The sequence below is a fragment of the Dermacentor variabilis genome, chromosome 3 (assembly GCF_050947875.1).
Source record: "Dermacentor variabilis isolate Ectoservices chromosome 3, ASM5094787v1, whole genome shotgun sequence".
Lineage (NCBI taxonomy): Eukaryota > Metazoa > Arthropoda > Arachnida > Ixodida > Ixodidae > Dermacentor > Dermacentor variabilis.
The window spans coordinates 63,786,101-63,807,086 of NC_134570.1; the positions used below are offsets into that span (position 1 = coordinate 63,786,101).

At 45.8% G+C, this 20,986-nt stretch overlaps 1 protein-coding gene across 2 annotated transcripts in view; it reads left to right on the forward strand.

Annotated features, from left to right (window-relative positions):
• The first annotated feature begins 755 nt into the window (after positions 1–755).
• Positions 756–20,986, forward strand: part of LOC142575764 (uncharacterized) — a 232,606-nt gene continuing 212,375 nt past the window's right edge. For both annotated transcript variants that reach the window (XM_075685384.1, XM_075685385.1), the window contains exon 1: positions 756–1,241. In XM_075685384.1, coding sequence (XP_075541499.1) covers positions 1,188–1,241 — 54 coding nt within the window. In that variant the 5' untranslated portion in view covers positions 756–1,187. The remainder of the gene's footprint in view (positions 1,242–20,986) is intronic.

Here is a 20,986-nt window from a genome sequence, read left to right on the forward strand (position 1 = left end):
ACGGTGGAAGACGTGTGTATGGGTTCATTTCCAACAAACGAGTGATTGTTGTCGAAGGTACAAAGGGATATCTCGACATTTTCGAAAGCATGCGGAAAGACGTGACCGAAATCAAGCCGTGCATTATCTAAATTTAGTCGAAAGGTATTGAAACACATCGAAAAATAACAAAGAAAGGGAAAGGTCAAAAGGCTATTTTTCAACTGGCCAAGAAGTAAATTTCTTTCCGTGCATAATGCGTATTCCCACGCGACGCTGTTGACCACTTTGATGGCGCGGGAGGCACTTAGTGTTGCTAAAGAGCGGATTACAGCGACTACGACATTTACGGACGTGCTGTTGGCGGTAATCCGTAGATAGGATGGAATAGATAATCCTTGGTAAGGAGACGCGTTACATACACCTCTGTACGAAATCTCGACGTATTGGCCACTCGCTAACTGTGGCACAAGCTAAATTCTCTTGATCTCGAAAATGTCGTCTGCACGGAAAGCTCCAACGGTCGCGGGTAGCGCTTTGGACGCGAGTTCATCCGAAAAAAGAAAAATCGGAAAGAAACGAAAGCGAAAACAAAAGCGAAAGGCGAAGCGAACGACGCTCGCCCCAGAAGCGGGCGGCGCCCTTCGCACCACAGCCTCCCGCTTGGCGTCGACCAATGGCCGATCTCACGGCGCCGTGACGTCACGGCGTGATCGATGCGCAACATCTGAGCCTATATAACGGGGAACCGATTCCGGTGCCGGGACGGTCAGACTTTCTCTGCCGCCTCAAACTTCGAAACCGACGCGGACGGACGGGCTGCTCATTCCCAACGACTCGCACAAGAGAGAACGCGCGCGCTTCTGTCGTGTCGTATCGGCACTTTCTCTTGTTTTCGCTGCGCTTTCGATGCTGCTAAGTTGGCGACGACAGGAGGCGGCGTACGATCCTTGAAGGCTGTCTTTATTTCTCATTTGTTTCCCATCTTTCGTTCAAACGAAAGCAAGAATAAGGGAGGGTGTGGATCAACACCCTTTCAGCTGGTCATTCGCGTAAATTTCCCAGGTTCTTCCGTCGAGGAGAGAGGAGGATAAGAGATCTTTTTTTTTTCTTTCTGTGACGAACCTTTCGCGGTGATTGCTGTTTGTTCGATCCCTCTTCCGTACAAGACGTTCTCTTGAGTGACTGGGAGACGTCACAGAGACACCATGCGTCACCCCTGCGCATTCGTCGTCGCTTTCAGCGTGGCACTGGCGCTCTTGGTGAGTGAGGCAGACTTCTTTTTGTTTCTTTTTTTTTTTCTTCCTTTTCTGTGAAATATTGTAGAATATGCTAAGTGGAAAAGCTGAGTGACTTCTCTGTTGCCGGTTTGCCTCTGATCGAGGCTTTGTTTGCGTTTGAACGCAGCGAAATATTTGCTTATCATTAGTTGGCAAAACGGCGAAAGCAGGCTGCGCAACGTGCGCTGCGAATGCGCAAGATTCACGCCAAACAGACGTATATTTAGTGGGTTACGTGTGAACAACGTCGTCTGGAACCGACCAAGATTTCTGCCTTCTGTTATAGTTACCGTTGTTGTGCTAGTTGCTGTACTTTGAATAGCCTATCACAGAAACAACGTCTGAAAGAAACTAAATACAGGCCACCCTTGCTGAAACTATGTTTCGTGCGGGTGAATTACGTTCAAAGGAGAATGACCCACATATAATTAATTAGTCACGTCGCGAACAGACGTCGGTGTGAAGTAAGCATTCACGAGCTCGCCTTAAAAACGAGTGAGAAAAAAAATTCCGTGGTTTGCAAACCGCGCTATACTATACTATGAGCGCCGTTAAAGGTTAACTGGTGAGCTTTCCGCTAATACCCTGGTAGGTGTTATCTTACGGCATCAGTGCAGGGCGTGGACCGTGCCGCAGTATGTTGTTCCTTCTAAAATAGGATTTCGGTTTGTTTCCATACATGGCTGGGATCGACTAGCCTCGGCATGTAAACGCGGGCGCGGTGCAAAGTGGTACTACGTTTAAGACAAAAAAAAAATATATCAAAGCAGTGGCGCGCTTGCAATGCCTATGAATAAGATAATGTGCTTCTTTGCACCTGTATTCGGCATTTTTTGAAACAGTGCGTATTCAGCGCTCCTTTCCCATTTTCGTAAAGATGTCCGGGGAAAGGTAGCTTATCTTCAAAAATGCGATTACGGCATACACTTTAAAAATGTAGCACTATTGTCGTTTTCTGCAAACAGGCTTTGTGATGAAAGTTAGAAACAAAGAACCCGCGCTATCCTTTTAACGCACGAATGTGCTTCGATCGAGGACGCACGAGGAAAGAGATAAGAAAGTTTGCCCGAGTACGAGTCCAGATTTTTTCTCGTTTCCTTTTGCACAATTCCACTCGCTTATTGTTACGTCGCGTGAGCCTGCGAAGACGTTCTTTCTTTGTGCACTGATAAGGAATCCTGGTTTTAAGAAAAGTTGTTGCGAATGTTTTTTTTTTCTTTTTACACCACGCATCGAAAGCGTATAATATTAAGCCCTAAGTATTTTGTGATTGGGAAGATCTGTACTGAAATATTCGTATTAGGTTCCGCCTTTAATACTTCATAGGTTACGATAACTGTTTCATGGCAGCATTTGATCACGTGAACGCGCCTCATTTCAACGATCAGGGCATCTCGAGGTCATTACAGCGTGCGAAGCTTGACTAGCGCTGTAACTAAAATTAAATGGCAGGCAGATTGCAGATGACCAAGCCACAAAACATCTTATACAGCACCGTGCTCTATCTACTGGTTTTATTAAAAACGTATTGTTGTTTTTTATCGACTTGCGAAAGTATCGGAAGTTTGGCCACTGATGAGCTAGCTGCTCTGAAATCGTAGCTACAAACAAACAAGAAACACTTTGTATTGATGATATTCCAAAGGTAAGGAGGTTAGCGGATGATAGATATCCAGTTTCCTACCTTGCACTGAAAAAGAGGTGAGGGGAACCAAAAAGAAAAAAGAAAGGCACAAACAGAGAAAAAAGGGGGATGAAAGAAAGTGTAATAAAATTGATTCTACTTACTAAAAAGTTCACATGAACTTGCAAATTCATGCATCTATGGGTAATGCGTTGTCAGCGCCTGACATGGGACGAGCATTTGTACTCTATACTCCTGCTGATACAGCTTAGCACACAGTAAAACGCATCAGAAGCCCCTGACGAGGAGCAGTTATAAGGACATGAAACTGAAATTGAAAAATAAATACCATTACACCAAGGCACGCAAGATGCAACGCGACTTTCCCGTGTCAGTGAAGTTTAAAGACGTGCTTTCTCTCCTTAACTCTCTGCCGAAGGAAATAATTACTAGCTGGAGACATAACGTGAAAATGGTGAGGCTGAATAGTAATCGCTGTGCACGCTTGCCATCAAGTGAAATAAAAATAAGATGACACTATTCAGTTCAATTCAATTACCTTTATTTTTTCTTTACGTGAAAGGAAGGAGCAGTCACTAAAAGCTACTGCATACATCAGCTTGACGAGGAGAATGCGCCCTCGACACGACAGTAACGGACCAATCAAGATACATATACATACAGGCACAATGAAGAATTGAGGTACCATGGCGAAGCGGAAGAAATACAACAAAAAAAGGAAACAAAACTTTCTGTAACACGCGAATGATCTGCGCATTGTTCTTGGCTTTCAAACAAGGAGCGCACGGTTGAAACTTTTTCACGTAAGTGGGAGAGGGGGGTGTTGGAGAGCGGGGGTGTTGCCACAAACACAGCTCGTTTGTGGCTTTACACCAATCTGGACAGTTCCCCTCTTACAAATGCGTTCTACTATTAGAGTAAACAACAAACAGTCGCATCACAATGACGACGGCATATAAATTGGTACACGGCTTAGAGGAACAGTCCTTTAAGAATCCATAAAAAAAAACAATTTCTTTCTGATTCGCCTACTTGAAACGAATTACATAAGTTGCGCTACAGCTTTTGGCAACCAATTACTATACAAGATCCTCGCGTGAAGTGCTTAAGCAAGGAACTTAACAATGCTAGCAATCAGTTTTAGCCGGTTAGTTCGCGGATGGCGCCGAAAATTCACAGCATAGCTTTATTTAAGTCGTTACGCTTGGAATCTGACTCCGGTGCACAGACTTGCTTATTTCCAATTCTGGCTGTCCTTAAGGCGAATGCTTTCACGTGAGCTCATTCAGCTGAGTGCATTCTAATGAAAGGAAGAGAGAGAACGAACTTTAATAATGCAAGGTAGGACAAGGGCAACGTGCGCCGAGAATTATCGGGCTCCGAATGCCGTCGGCGTAATGGACTAGTAGTTTGTGGGCCTTCCTGCCGTAATTGCTGCAAGACTTTTATAGGCTTCCTCGTTGGGCAGAGACCGAATGTTGCATGAATTTGCACTGCCGCCTGTCCCGGGCTCAGGTTGTGTATTCTGTAATTCATTATTTCGTGCACTTATACTTTATTCAATCAGTGCCATATATTTTACAGCGCGGACTACTTTGCTAGCGGAAAGAGAAAGATAACAGGCTCAAGCCATCTACTGAATAAGTCGGTGCTACCGGCGTTGCTCCGCGAAATGTTTGGCAATGTCATAACTTCGGCAAAACATTAACACAAACTTGCGCCTTAAGTCCCTACCAAAATATCTGTCGAAAGTGCGCAGGTTTAAAACGAAATGGCATCAAGTAAAGGCAGGTCGTAAAAATTTCAAATTTAAAACAAGCTAATAGCGCAGTCACTTGTAGTTCACATATGACTCAATTAAGTACAGTCTACAACACAATATATGCAAGGTTACACAACAAGTTGCTATCAGATCAAGGAGATTTTAGGTGCCATTCGCAGAAGGTTTAAAGGCATCTTCTATTATAGTAATAAAAAAAAGATCAGTTGATAACTTGGTCTTGTGTCACTTTTGTGTACGTCAAGTCCTTTCACGCTGTTCTTAAGGTGTCAATAATTGCTTTTTCGGGAGAAATCCTCGTTCAGTTACGATTTTAAGCGAGTGTGGTGTCGCATTCCACCCTAATTTTGCAGCCTCCGGTTCCCTCCCGTGCTCCCCTATTATTTTACGTTTATAAAGGTGGCATTCTGTCATGGCATCGGCCGCGGTTGCCTAGTGACTGTGGCAAAGTTATGATGTGTTATTCAATCACAGAAACAAGGATAGCTGTGCATTCGCTTTTTACCAAATTCTTTTGTGGGGCATATTCAGCTACCAGTTCGACGCGAATCTACAATTACGGTGGCGATGATGACTGTGGCATTGTGCGTGCAAACATGAAAGGCTATTTTGTCAGAAAAAAAATCGTAATTGGCGCATAAAAAGAAAAAAAATTAACTCGAAGTATCATGCGACGCCTTTCCAGATTGCTAACCAAAAGAAATATTTTTCGGAAGTTCACCACAATGTGTCATTGCGGTGCGATATCCTCAACTGCATTACGTAACTAGAAGCCACATTACCGATGTTCATGACAATCGGAGAGCCCAGCACCAGATAAAGTACACCAAGCTATGAGCCGCAAAGCCGAGCTAATCACGACGCATGCAGTAACGCATAACTTTTCTCCTTCTTCTTTTTGAAAGAAAAAAAATCAGTCTTGCCTGAAAGGCGAAGTATCGATTGCGATAGAAAATTAGGGCACATCTATACGAAGCAAGTATAGTAGTTTTATCAGGCGCGTAATCTTATTAACATAGGCGTACTAACTAAATTAACAAGCATGGTGTCACGCGCTCCCAAGCAAATATGAACAGATCTCACTCGATGACCGCGGAAACTCGCCGTCAAAACGCTGGAGCGAGGAAGCGCGGCAGCAGCAGCGAGCGAATTTACCTTCGTGTTGCGTCTGGCATCAACGTGTGCTAAGCCGCGAGAACACAGCGCGCGGTGAACTGTGTCCCCGACGCAGATAGGTTTCAAGATACAGCGGCCGGCCGCCCGGGCCGGTCGGTGTAGAACGCCCACCCCCCCCTCCTCGCTACCTTCGTCCCGGGGCCTCGCGCGACGGAAGACGGCGTGCTTCCTCCCCGCTTCCCTCCCTTGCGTGCGCGAGATGGAGCCGCGATCGCCGGCTCACCCTCGCGCGCTTTCACTCGCACATACAGCATATGGCGCGCAACGACGATTGCATTGCCCTTGGACTTTATACGGAAGCGCACGGCGACGCCGACGACAGAAATTCGCCTAGAGCGTTCGTATGTTTGCCATCGCAATAATAATTGTTCGCATACGTCTGAGAATGATTACGCCGTAACTGACGCAACACGGTGTCATAAAAGGCTTACTGCGCGTGACATTGCTCCAGCTATCCCGTCACTGCAATATGAAACAAAGCTGTATTCTTTTTTCGGGGAGGGAGGGGCTGTGTCAAGTGTTACTAACTCCACCAACCAAAGTAAACTCGGTTACTAGCAGATTCTAGCACAGAGATTTTGATTCCGCAAATACGCAAACCAAGGCTTGCGAGAGAGTCTCCTAAAGTTAGGTCCGCTAAACCTATAAACAGCGCGCATCTAAATCTGAAATCTACACTATCCGCTCCTCTATATAGCTCCCCTTCTCGCGCTCATCTAGCAGCCGGTGAAGGCCGTGCAGGGGAACCTAAGAGAGCTATAACGGTTAAAAAAGGACTCTGCAAGACGAAATGAAGCCTGTTCCTTGTTGCTCCACTGCCAACGAGAGCTTAAACGAGCTGGTTCGAAATCTGGCGGCATTCGCTGCGTATCCACATTCGGTTCTGCGGGCCGCCGCCGAGAAACGAGACGTCGTTAACGGACGCGGCTTCCTGGATCTGCCGCTACAGTAGAAGTAGCAGGAATAACGAAGGATTATTCCGCATGAACGTGGATTCGTTGACTTGCCGTGGACAACTCCTTAACGACCACTTAATCTCGTTTTCTTTTTGCCATCACGCGATTCGAAAGAAAGAAAGCACAGCAGGATGGATACAGGAGTTGCTGCACTGCCGCGCAAAAAAATAAAAATAGAAAAAGTAAACGAAAGAAGCCATTACACCTCGCATGGTCTATGATATGTATACTTCATTTTTCAGACTTTCTACAGCAAAGTGGCGGCAGTGTGGGCCTTTCTGTAATCAAGTTTATAAAGATATTAGCCGAGTCTTAATCTCTGCACTCTTAGCTTTCAGTTTTTCATTTGTCGTTTTGCTTTCCTTTCTTTCAAAAGAATAAAGAAACAAAAGCACCGCAACCGTAGCTCGCGGACGTGATGCGTCGGAAGATTTCGTTCGTTTCGCTTCTTCTTTAACCTGAACGCGCAGATGGGATAAAAAGGGAAAAAAAAGAAAAAGCGTACAGCGACGCTTGTTGACGGATTTGGCAAGCGACAACCGGTAACTTGAGATTATCCGCGTTCTTCCGCTCGACTTTGAGGCCAGCACGCTCGCCGTGGATTCACATTGTCAAGAGCGCGGAAGCTTGGGCCGTCGAAACGTGCGTTTTGAAACAAAGCGGGTGGAAGCCCGTCATTATTTCGAAGGGAGGACACTGTGCGAGAGATATTGCGACCGGCATGGAATTACATACAAATTTATCCAAAGGAAAACAAACAACATTGTTGCTGCAGCAGCTCAACCGCCTAAAGAATGTGCGGAAGATGCGCGCTTAGCATTAACAACTTGTTGACTTGCGAACTCTACAACTGCACGAGGGATTCAGTTCTTCGGCTCAGTAAGCCGCTCTTGCTCTGTCCGCGTTCTATCTTGCGGTCGTAGCTCGGAAGTATTGTGTTGTCACTAATTTCCGCAGGACTGCGGTTGCAAGTGTTCTGTTTTTAGGGAGTGTGCGACGTATATATACGGGTAAGGTTTATACCAACGTTGAGGTGGATTACGTATAGCGCTAGAATGTCGCGCGCGCATAACGGCAAGTGAACATGAGCGCTTCCTTTGTGGTGTGCTTTTCCCTCCTTCTTCCTATCTTCTGTTTCTATGTTTCTGTTTCCTCCTTTCTAAAAAGTGTGGGGCAGGCGTTGTGCCCCCTTCCGGTGGCAGGTGGCAGCCTGCCCCTCGCTCTCCCTTTCCTGTCAAGTGTAGATATGTTTTCAACTAATAATAATAATAATAATAATAATAATAATAATAATAATAATAATAATAATAATAATAATAATAATAATAATGGCGATGATGTTACGATGCTGATGATGGTGATGATCATAATGTTGTATTGCCGAGTGACCTGAACAATTATGCAAGATAAACTAACCTATAGCAGTGAATCTTCTTTTTAAAACGGGTATAGAGTAACGTACAAAGCTGCAATCATATGTAATCGCGATTTTGTTGCCAGGGGGAGAATTTGCGCAGCCGTATATTCAACGCAGATAGCATCGTGAGTTCTCATTAGCGGAAGCGTAACCGTGCCTTTTCCTTCCGTGGCTCTCGCTTGTTTTGAACGGAATGGGGCTTCGTCTCAGAACGGACGAATCTTTCATATAGCTGCACCTATGAAGGCTACGCCTCATCATAGACAAAGCGCCACTTTTTTTTTATTTAGTACAGCGACGCTGTTAGCCTCTCGTTGGTCGCAATTTTTCGTGTTCGCGGAGGAAAATGCGGGCCGATTCCGAAGGTGGCGCAATACCGCGCCGACCCGCGGCGGAGGTAGCAGGCTTGAAGCACTCAGCAAAGTGAAGCGAAAAGTGCATACATTCTTTGAAATCACGCATACAACGCGCAGAACAGCATTCGTTTCATCAAAGAACACACACAAAACAAGCACCTGAGCCGCATAACTGATGATAAGGTGCTCCTGATAGCAATGCCAAGCACGTAGCGCTCCCTGCATACTTTTGCCGGTGAAGATTACTGCTGCGCAAGCCGCCACGGTGACGGCAGCTAGCGACTGATTTCATTGTTGTTGTAGCACCGCCACGGGTACGCAACTCATAGTTAGGACTCTCGAGGAGCAGCGTGAATACGAGGAGCGGGAAAAGGAAAAGATTCACGCAGCAACTCATCTTATATTTGTCTAAGTACGCACAAGCATTGTGCCACATGGTCATCTCCACGCAGCCCGGTGTCATTATCAACGTTGTGGTACTTTATGTGAGCGGTATAAAGCCTTACCAACCCTCATCGGTCGTTCGCTTATCCTGTCGGATAGCGAACATGATAAGGCAGGCTTAATTAAGATATAGTTCATTACTGCACTCGAAGCCACGACTACTGGCGTTAATTAATGGTGAAGGTAATCAGTCACAGTTATTATAGAGTTAATTAAGGCACTCGAACCCTCGACCTTTGGTGGGAGTCTAATCCATGACCTTTGGTTTAATTAAGGTGAATTACGGTTAATTTAGCGAATATGTTGCAAAACCACGACTACATTTGCTGAAAAGGGCGTGAAATGCTTTATTGAAATGTTCATTTCACTTTGCTGAGCGCTTGTATAGCCTCTGCCTTACGTGGGTATGAGCCATCGCATTTTTTGCAAGTACGTCGAGCAGCCATGGCCAGTGGAGTCCTTGAATGAGGACACCACCCACTCTACCTCAAGGGCAATGACCTCGATGGTCCAAATAAATGTTCTGTCACTTTTGCTTGCTTACGGGGTTATGAGCCATTGCTTAAGGGGGCTTAAGCCGCTCATTGTCTTACGTAATGGACTAATTTCTCGTTGGGTAGGCATATAAATGCTTACTTATTTAAAAAGAGACGCAATACGGTCCAGTGGCGGCGTACTGTCAAAATTGCCGTTACTCCCATAACTGCCATTGCTATAAAGCAATGAAGCATTGCGAACCCCCGCAGCAGTTGTAACGGTGGTTTTCAACAGCTTCGCTGTACATACACTTTCGCAGGGCCGGGATGGCGAGCCAAATTTTTTACTCGAGTGTGAGGATTAGGCAATCCACGATGCGCTCTTCCGATTCAAGTGAATATTGAAGTCGTATTGCTGAACATTTCGTACTTCACACTTGCGTCTTTGCAGGAGGAGGAGGAAATAAAGAGAGAAGGCAGGGATGTTAACCAGAAATGCGTCTGCTTGGCTACCCTACTGTGGGAGACGGGAGAGAGGAAATAGAAAAATCAGGGAGGGGAGGAGGAGGGGGAGGAAAGCCGCGGTGAGCCCGCACACGCACGCGGAGGGCCTGAGTGAGTCAAATGAGTTCACATAGGCCAGTCGCCCTCAAGAAAGACAAAGGTGCCTTCGCAGCTTTGTGGGCCGACGAGCGGTGGGGATGGTGTTCAAGCAGCCCCTGCACAAACAGCGGCGAAATGCGATAGATAATGTTTGTATTTCCGACTGAAATCGATGACAATGGCACAATAAACGTTCGATATTCTCTTCCACGTCGAAGAGGTCGCATGCAGCACCGTCGGTCATTCCAAGCACAGTAGTGTGCGCCTTCGTGAAAGCCACTTCCAACCACAGCCGGCACAGAAGCGATGCCTTACGTCGGTGAAGCCCGGGTGGAGGTCAGAGGTGGAGCGAAGGGTACCGTTCCTACACCCTAGTGCGCCTTATATTTGCGGTGTTCCACTCTGTTAAAGAGAGCTTGCGTGCCAGGTGACGGAGCTGCCTCGCAGCGCCTGCCCTGGAAAGAGGAATGGGAACGATGTCCTTGTTCTTGATGTGACTCTCGGGCAGATTTTTCTGCTTGATCGTATCCACTGATCCCGCGATGGCCAGGTAAAGACTGGAAAATAATTTCGTGGCCTTTCTGTTTGACGTCGTGATGAAGTTTGACGATTTCGCATGTTAGCTGTTCGTGAGCTCAACGTCTGAGAATTGGCTGCGTGCTGTGTAAAAACAGTCTCGATTCAGAAAACGCAGCCCACGTGTCAGGACTCTCTGTGTCAATAAATTGAAGCGCACTGCGCAGAGCCGTCAGTTTTTTGCAGACGCTCGCTATCGCTTATGGAGTTGATCTGTCATTGCAGAAAGCAGTCGTGAACAGGCGTGATATCTGAAACCAATGACAAAAAAAGAAAGAGGAGAAAGGATTGCTCTCAATCTTTTATCTTAAATACTTGTGCGCTAGACTCTTGAAAGGGTATGGTTGGCCACGCCGTGTTCGATTCCTATTGGCAAGGGAAAACAAAGAAAAAACGTCTTGCTTGATACGCTTGTATAAGACAACCTTAAACTGTGGCAGCTGACAGGTTGGGCCAGCACCTACAATAAGTTAATTATTAAGGAAGTCGTCTAGAGGCTTTCGAAATTGAGCCGCCACCGTAACGGTTACATATTGTATGGTTTTCGTATTCTTAACCTAATGTGAAAAGGGGAGAATGCCTAAATGAAAAGAGGGAAGTATATCAGCGAAATAAATAAACGTCCTTTCAACGACGAGAACCCCCTTGTTTCCGGGCCCATTGTTTCACACGTGTCTTGCCTAAAACAGCGCGCCAGGGACCGCGGGCTGTGCTGGCGTTCTAGAAAATTTCGCGGGCGCTCTTTTGAGCATGGAAAATAGAGCTGCTGATAAAGTGCAACGCGTCGCAAAAAGTGAAAATGACATTTTCAAGTGTTCTCAACAAATCTTGTATTAACTACATCGCCATTTGGTTAATACTGAATAAGTTCGTTAATTAATGTGTGCTGATCACTCAAAAAATGTGATTGAGCTTAATAATACGAGAGAAAGAGAGAGAGAGAGAGAGAGAGAGAGAGAGAGAGAGAGAGTTGCCTTTAGTGCAAATCTCATGTCTGGCTGACGGTAAGACATACTACTCGGGGAGATGGACGGAAAATGCGACATGTATTGTGATAACACAGATCGCCAAACGGTACGTACATCCGGACAAGCAAGCTCACTCGAAACTGTTCATGAACTCTCATCAGGGCCCGTAGTTCTCAAAAATATTAGGAGGGCTTTTGTTGCGCGAAATGGGCCGCAAGCAGTGTTTCTCCACGGACCAAGAACGCGCCGCAGCTTGAGGCTAGAGTGGTTGTGGCAAATGCAACGTCGTCCTCAGAGATTGTCTGTGTGATGAATGTACGAGGTGTCTCAGCGAGCACTTTCAGAAATCCTTAGACGATGCCTGTGGCGGGTAGCACAATTCTCGTTCATGACGTGGTGTACTCGAAGCGGATTACACTATACTTGCACAAAAAGTTAAAATGCCTTAACGACTAATCAACAAAAAGTCACTAATTAACTTTCTAACTAATTACATAATTGCTCATATCGCAATTTACAAATTCTATCCGTGGAGTTCGCAAGGTGGATCCACTTGGGACGAGTTCTCAGGATGACACCAGTTTCGAGATATCAATTCCCGAACTTTGCGGAGAACTACATAGGGGTTCCAGTTGTTAAGGAACCTTCATAATTAATAATAATAATAATAATAATAATAATAATAATAATAATAATAATAATAATAATAATAATAATAATAATAATAATAATAATAATAATAATAATAATAATAATAATAATCGTCATCATCATTCTGGTTGCGCCCACTGCAGTGCAAAGGCCTCTCCCATACTTCTCCAACTGCCCCGGTCATGTACTAATGAAGGCCATGTTGTCCCTGCAAACTTCCTAATCTCATCCGCCTACCTAACTCTCTGCCGCCCACTGTTACGCTTCCCTTCCCTTGGAATCCAGTCCGTAACCTTTAATGACCATCGGTTATCTTCCCTCCTCATTAGATGTCCTGCCCATGCCCATTTCTTTTTCTTGATTTCAGCTAAGATGTCATTAACTCGCGTTTGTTCCCGCACCCAATCTGCTCTTTTCTTATCCCTTAATGTTATACCTATCATTCTTCTATCCATCGCTCGTTGCGTCGTCCTCAATCTAAGTAGAACCCTTTTCGTAAACCTCCAGGTTTCTGCCCAGTACATGGGTACAGGTAAGACACAGCTGTTATACACTTTTCTCTTGAGGGATAATGGCAACCTGCTGTTCATGATCTGAGAATGCCTGCCAAACGCACCCCAGCCCATTCTTATTCTTCGGATTATTTTAGTCTCATGATCCGGATCCGTGGTCACTACCTGTCCTAAGTAGATGTATTCCCTTACTACTTCCAGGGCCTCGCTACATATCGTAAAGTGCTGTTCTCTTCCCAGACTGTTAAACATTACTTTAGTTTTCTGCAGAAAGAGAGAGAGAGAGAGAGAAGGGAAGAAGGAAAGGCAGGGAGGTTAACCAGACTGAGTCCAGTTTGCTACCCTACACGTGGGGAGGAAAATGGGGAGTGAAAGAGAGAGAGGGAACTTAGGTGTAGGATGTCTATAGTCGGGCACTCAAGTCTGTTGCCTACAGGTAGTGAAAAAGCGCCCGAACTGCTCGAACTGTGAGGCCAGGCTCCTAAGATCTTCGCTTCCGTAAATGGCCTGTCATCCAGTCTATTCAAGGCACACTGGAGAGTCTCACGTTGATTATCGAAGCGAGAACAGTGGCACAGAAGGTGACTGATGGTCTCTTCGCACTTGCACTTAGCGCACATTGGTGAATCCGCCATTCCAATACGATAGCTGTAGGAGTTGGTTAATGCTACTCCTGCCCACAGCCGACACAGCAGTGTTGCGTCACGTCGTGGAAGATTCGCTGGTAATTTAAGTTTCAGTGATTTCAGCTCAGATTAATTTTTAGATCCACCCTTCTGCTTTGCCTCTCCAGGACAGTGAGCATGTATTGCAGTTGGTCCCCTGAGTTACTAAGCAAGGCAAGATCATAAGCGAATCGCAAGTTACTAAGGTATTCTCCACAAACTCTTATCCCCAATTCTTCCCAATCCAGGTCTCTGAATACCTCCTGTAAACACGCTGTGAATAGCATTAGACAGATCGTATCTCCCTGCCTGAAGCCTTTCTTTATTGGGATATTGTTGCTTTCTTTATGGAGGACTATGGTTGCTGTGAAGCCGCGATAGATATCTTTCACTATTTTTGCATACGACTCGCCTACACCCTCATTCCGTAATGCATCCATGACTGCTGAGGTTTCGACTGAATCAAACGCTTTCTCGTTTTCAATGAAAGCTATATATAAGGGTTGGCTATATTCCGCACATTTCTCTATCACCTGATTGATAGTGTGAATATGGTCTATTGTTGAGTAGTCTTTACGAAATCCTGCCTGGTCCTTTGGTTGACAGAAGTCTAAGGTGTTCCTGATTCTATTTGCGATTACCTTAGTAAATACTTTGTAGGCAACGGACAGTAAGCTGATTGGTCTATCATTTTTCACGTCTTTGGCGTCGCCTTTCTTATGGATTAGTATTATATTAGCGTTCTTCCAAGGTTCCGGTACGCTCGAACTCATGAGGCATTGCGTATACAGGGTGGCCAGTTTTTCTAGAACAATCTGCCCGCCATCCTTCAACAAATCTGCTGTTACTTGATCCTCCCCAGCTTCCTTCCCCCTTTGCATAGCTCGCAAGGCTTTCTTTACTTCTTCCGGCGTTACTTGTGGAATTTCAAATTCCTCTAGGCTACTCTCTTTTCGATTATCGTCGTGGGTGCCACTGGTACTATATAAATCTCTATAGAACTCCTCAGCTACTTGAACTATCTCATCCATATTAGTAATGATATTGCCGGCTTTGTCTCTTAACGCATACATCTGATTCTTGCCAATTCCTAATTTATTCTTCACTGCTTTTAGGCTTTCTCCGTTCCTGAGGGCATGTTCAATTCTATCCATATTATAGTTCTTTATGTCAGCTGTCTTACGCTTGTTGATTAACTTGGAAAGTTCTGCCAGTTCTATTCTAGCTGTAGGGTTAGAGGCTTTTATGCATTGGCGTTTCTTGATCAGATCTTTCGTCTCCGGCGATAGCTTACTGGCATCCTGTCTAACGGAGTTACCACCATCTTCTATTGCACACTCCTTAATGATGCCCATAAGATTGTCGTTCATATCTTCAACACCAAGGTCCTCTTCCTGAGTTAAGGCCGAATAGCTGTTCTGTAGCTTGATCTGGAATTCCTCCATTTTCCTTCTTACCGCTAACTCATTGATTGGCTTCTTATGTACCACTTTCTTCCGTTCCCTCCTCAAGTCTAGGCTAATTCGAGTTCTTACCATCCTATGGTCACTGCAGCGCACCTTGCCGAGCACGTCCCCATCCTAAGGAACCTTAATAAATTGTGATTAGGCTTAAATAATTTACCTGTAATCACTTTTAACTAGACTAATTGATTTACCCTAATTTATAATCATGGTTAAGCTCATTATTCTTAATTATTAGGAAATAATTGTCATTGCGCTTAATTTCATTTTAATTAATCCCCATTAGGTTTCCTTGCCATTTATTAGTCTTCATGAATCTTATTTAGCCTAATTAATTTTCTTGCAGTTAATCTTGTGAGCATTTTTATTAATCTTTTTCTACTCTTAATACATCTGCAGTGCTCACTACATACAGTCATAATCATAAATCTCAGTAGTCATACATAGCCATAAGGCATTCCCGTATATTCCGCCCATAGGACCCCATATATGCCTAAGGTACGCACCGTGTCATGGGTTACAGAAGGACGGACGGACAGATTTCCGAGAGAATTAGCCCTAGAATGCTTGCGTATTAAAACGCATGCTTGCGTCGGCGCCGCATTCAAAGAACAAAACCGACGTAAGTGGGAAACGAAGGGGAGGATATATATATATATATATATATATATATATATATATATATATATATATATATATATATATATATATATATACGCAGCTCAGCCCGCGGCGCTGTGTTTCGCGCGTCGTGTCAATTACAGAGTTAACTCTAATCACGATCCGATAAGTCGACGCGACGTCAACGTGTCATCGTCGCCGGGGCTCGCTGAAGTTCTTATCTCTGTATATGTGTAGCCTTAAAGGGTTGAAAATCTCGTGGAGACAAAAGAAAACCTCGTTTAGCTCCCGGATACGCCCGCCTCCGTCGTCTTAAAGAAAACAGAAAGAAAGGAAGGAAGAAAGAAAAAAAAGCACCTCGTCGCCTCAAGTCTACGCAACGGATGTCAGTATGCATAGACCTCGCGTGTAAAGCGCTCTGTTCCAAACTCGAATAAAAGACGGTGCGACCATTTTGCGTGCCCCCACTTCGCAGGCTGTCACTTCCGTCTAACGCCTCATTAATTTTTGTATCTATGTTATAGCTAAGACTGCGGTATCGTAGTGAAGAATAACGCTTCGGCGAAAGGCTGCACGTAATCTGCGACGTCTCTTATCGCGTTCCTGTCAGCGTGAGGATGCAGGAGACAGCCCAAGTTCCTCTACTAATCGGAAGCATGTATTTTTTTCTTTCTTTTTCTCTTTTACCCGCCGTGGTTGCCTAGTGGATTTGGTGTTACGCTGCTAAACAGGAAGTCATGGGATGAAATCTCGGCCACAGCGGCCGCATTTCGATGGGTGCGAAGTGTAAAAACACCCGTGTACTTAGATTTAGGTGCCTGTTAAAGAACCCCAGGTGTTCAAAACTAAACCGGAGTCCCCTAATACGGCGTGCCTCATGATCAGATAGAGATTTCGGTGTGTGAAACCCCATAATTTAATTTTTAGCTTGTTTTTTTTTCATAAAATGTCTTCGTTTCTTGCCATCCGCCACGCATAATATAGCTGAATCGGCTGCTCCTGCATTGGCATAGCGCAGGCAGGGAGCCACACGAAAAAGGGGGCGTGAGTTCAGAGGCAGGAGGAAGAATTGAATTAGACAACAGCTGTCGATTCACTGAAGAAATAGTAACGCAGATCCATTGCACATATCGCAATCTGAGTGAAGCAAATGCCTTCATTAAATCGCCTAAAAACTTGGAGGACGCTTAAGCTTCGCCTTCAAGAGTGGAACGCGATAGCGTTATCGCACCTCGTTCGCACCGCCCACTCTTTCGCTCGGCATGCTCTTGAGTCGCACAAAGACGAAACGAGCACCTGAGCAAGAGGAACGAACCAAAGATCTCGGTGTCTCGGAGGGAGAAACGATCTACGCGAGCCAAACGTCGTGATCGGCACGGACAGCCGGGCCGTGACGGGCCATGAAGGTAGACGCGATCATGGGGCTGACGCCTCGATGAGATCGTGCTCTGTCTCGCTTGGGAGCACCACGCAGACGCATGACTCCTCGCCAGCAGCATGGCACACATTTCAGGGGACGCTTTCCCACCAGACTCGCTACGGCACAGCGATCATGTCAGAGGCGTCCCGCATCGGACGCTGCACCTAGGAATCGCGCTGTGAGCGTAAAGAGGAGCCACGTCGCCTAAACACGAGGGTTCGAGTGACGCACGCTGGAAGTTGGAAGGGGGAGAGAGCGAGAAAGCTTATTAAACGCAAAGGTATTGGGGCATCCTCGCACCGGTCCCCGCACGGCCCCAATGCGTTTAAATGAGACGAAAGGGAGAAGCGGGCGAGTGGCGAGCCACCTGCCAGAGCAACGCCGTACATAGCGAGGAGCGGGTCTTCTGTGCTTGCCGCAAGAGGGCTCTGCGTGTGCGCCAAGCGCAGAAGAAATGTAGTGGAAACTTACTTCGCTACGCGTTTAACTGCCACTTCTATAATTTACAGGCTCATAATTACCGATATACACCGCAGTATAACTTTCTACGGCACGTTTCTAAGGCAACACCGCATTCACTAGAGGCACTTTTGTCACGCTTTGAACCATCGAACTCATGGCTGAGTGGTAGAGTCTCCGTCTCACACTCCGGAGACCCTGGTTCGATTCCCACCCAGCAGCCATTCTTGCAAGTTGTTTTCATTTATGAATTGCCTTCCGCCATTCTTCGCTCACGGCCAACGCCGCCGACACCGACGACACCGGCTTTTCTGCGACACAAGCTTCTTAACGCTGTCGCGTTAAAACAAAGGGCGATACGTATACAACTGCCTTTCCTGTCATCCTACGAAACGTGTAATAACCCGAAAGGGTTATGCCAACGTGCAGGCCACAACCCTTACGTCATGCAATGCTTGCGTCGTGTACTACGCAGTTCATAAGCTATGCCTGAAATGCAGACAGACAGTTTATAGAAATTGCACGCTGTGGTGTCACGGGAAGGAAGTTTCTTGTCTGTCGAAGGGACAACGGTACAAGGACCATGGTTATACGCGGAGAATAGACGACGCGAAACACAGCAGTTAGATTGTGACTGTATTATGCACCCGTTTCAATCCTGCATTCCGCTGTGGTCTCGAGGGAAATGGCGCGCGAAAACGTGGTACACGTGCCACGCGTGCCAATCTTCTGAAAGAGACACTTGGCGTTGCACCCGCCGCCGGTGGCTTAGCGGTGATGACGTTGCGCTGCTAAGCACGAGGGTGCGGGATCAAGCCGCGGCAGTCGCATTTCGACGGGGGCGAAGGCAAAAGACGCCCGGGAGTGGCGGTCATTGGGTGCACGTTAAACATCCTCCTGGTGGTCAAAATTGATCCGTAGTCCCCCTCGTTATTAATGTTCTTAGGGAGTCTCCCTTGCGTGCCTCGTAATCAAATCGTAGTTTTTTTTTGTCACGTAATACCACAGAATTCAGTTACTTGGTGTTGCGAGAGAATGAGCACACATACAGGGGCTCCGAAATTAAACTAACGGCAATTTTAATAAAAGAAAATAGATAACGTCATACTCGCTACGCAACATCTCCTTCCACAGGCAGTTTGTGCGCTTTGGCGGGTACAGCTTTCGCGAACACTTAGTCTTCAAACACGTACTTAACAAAAAAACATCCTAATTGGATTTTTCTTTCTATATTGCGATTATGGTATATAAAAAGAGACAACTTGGACTCTGTTTGATTCCCCTGGAGTGCTTCTGTTCCGAGATATTCGTCGTCGAATTTGACGTTCAGTGAGCTGATTTCGCATTGAGGGGCGGGGGAGAGTAAGCAGTTAGCACACGTGGGGGGGTTGCACGGGGGCACCGCAAACGCTGTATCAACCGGAGCACTTCAGGTGCCGAACCAGTGCACAAAGCGTTTTAGAGTGAAGTTGTCTTCACGTACTTTAATATTTCAAATATAAACATATACCACAATCGCGATAACAAGAAACTTAAGTTAGTCAAGTGCTCGGCGACTCCAAACTTGTTTCAAAATTTGTGTCCGCCAATGCGCGTAAACCGCCTACGCAAGCAGATTTTGCGTAGGGGGCGTAGCGTTTCTTTATTAAAGTTAGTGTTAGGTTAGCTTGGGTGACCTTGTATATGAGAGTTAGAGCATCGCTTGATGCACGTTAAAGAATACCAGCTAGGCAATATCATCATCAGCCCAGTTACGCCCACTGCAGGGCAAAGGCCTCTCCCATACTTCTCCAACTACCCCGGTCATGAACTAATTGTGGCCATGTTGTCCCTGCAAACGTCTTAATGTCATCCGCCCACCTAACTTTCTGCCGCCCCCTGCTACGCATCCCTTCCCTTGGAATCCAGTCCGTAACCCTTAGTGACCATCGGTTATCTTCCCTCCTCATTACATGTCCGGCCCATGCCCATTTCTTTTTCTTGATTTCAACTAAGATGTCGTTTACCCGCGTTTGTTGCCTCACCCAATCTGCTCTTTTCTTATCCCTTAATGTCACACCCATCATTCTTCTTTCCATAGCTCGTTGCGTCGTCCTCAATTTCAGCAGAACCCTTTTCGTAAGTCTCCAGGTTTCTGCCCCATATGTGAGTACTGGTAGCACACAGCTGTTATACACTTTCCTTTTGAGGGATAGTGGCATCCTGCTGTTCATGATTTGAGAATGCCTGCCAAACGCACCCCAGCCCATTCTTATTCTTCTGGTTATTTCAGTCTCATGATCCGGATCCGTGGTCACTACCTGCCCTAAGTAGATGTAGTCCCTTACCCCTTCCAGTGCTTCGCTACCTATCGTAAACTGCTGTTCTCTTCCGAGCCTGTTAAACATTACTTTAGTTTTCTGCAGATTAATTTTCAGACCCACCCTTCTGCTTTGCCTCTCCAGGTCAGTGAGCATGCATTGCAATTGGTCTCCTGAGTTACTAAGCAAGGCAATATCATCAGCGAATCGCAAGTTGCTAAGGTATTCTCCATCAACTTTTATCCCCAATTCTTCCCACTCCAGGCCTCTGAATACCTCCTGTAAACATGCTGTGAATAGCATTGGAGATATCGTATCTCCCTGTCTGACGCCTTTCTTTATAGGGATTTTGTTGCTTTCTTTGTGGAGGACTACGGTGGCTGTGGAGCCGCTATAGATATCTTCCAGTATCTTTACATATGGCTCATCTACACCCTGATTCCGTAATGCCTCCATGACTGCTGAGGTTTCGACTGAATCAAACGCTTTCTCGTAATCAATGAAAGCTATATATAACGGTTGGTTATATTCTGCACATTTCTCTATCACTTGATTGATAGTGTGAATATGGTCTATTGTTGAGTAGCCTTTACGGAATCCTGCCTGGTCCTTTGGTTGACAGAAGTCTAAGGTGTTCCTGATTCTATTTGCGATTACCTTAGTAAATACTTTGTAGGCAACGGACAGTAAGCTGATCGGTCTATAATTTTTCAAGTCTTTGGCGTCGCCTTTCTTATGGATTAGGATTATGTTAGCGTTCTTCCAAGATTCCGGTACGCTCGAGGTTATGAGGCATTGCGTATACAGGGTGGCCAGTTTCTCTAGAACAATCTGACCACCATCCTTCAACAAATCTGCTGTTACCTGATCCTCCCCAGCTGCCTTTCCCCTTTGCATAGCTCCTAAGGCTTTCTTTACTTCTTCTGGCGTTACCTGTGGGATTTCGAATTCCTCTAGGCTATTCTCTCTTCCACTATCGTCGTGGGTGCCACTGGTACTATATAAATCTCTATAGAACTCCTCAGCCACTTGAACTATCTCATCCATATTAGTAACGATATTGCCGGCTTTGTCTCTTAACGCACACATCTGATTCTTGCCTATTCCTAGTTTCTTCTTCACTGTTTTTAGGCTTCCTCCGTTCCTGAGAGCCTGTTCAATTCTATCCATATTATAGTTCCTGATGTCCGCTGTCTTACGCTTGTTGATTAACTTAGAAAGTTCTGCCAGTTCTATTCT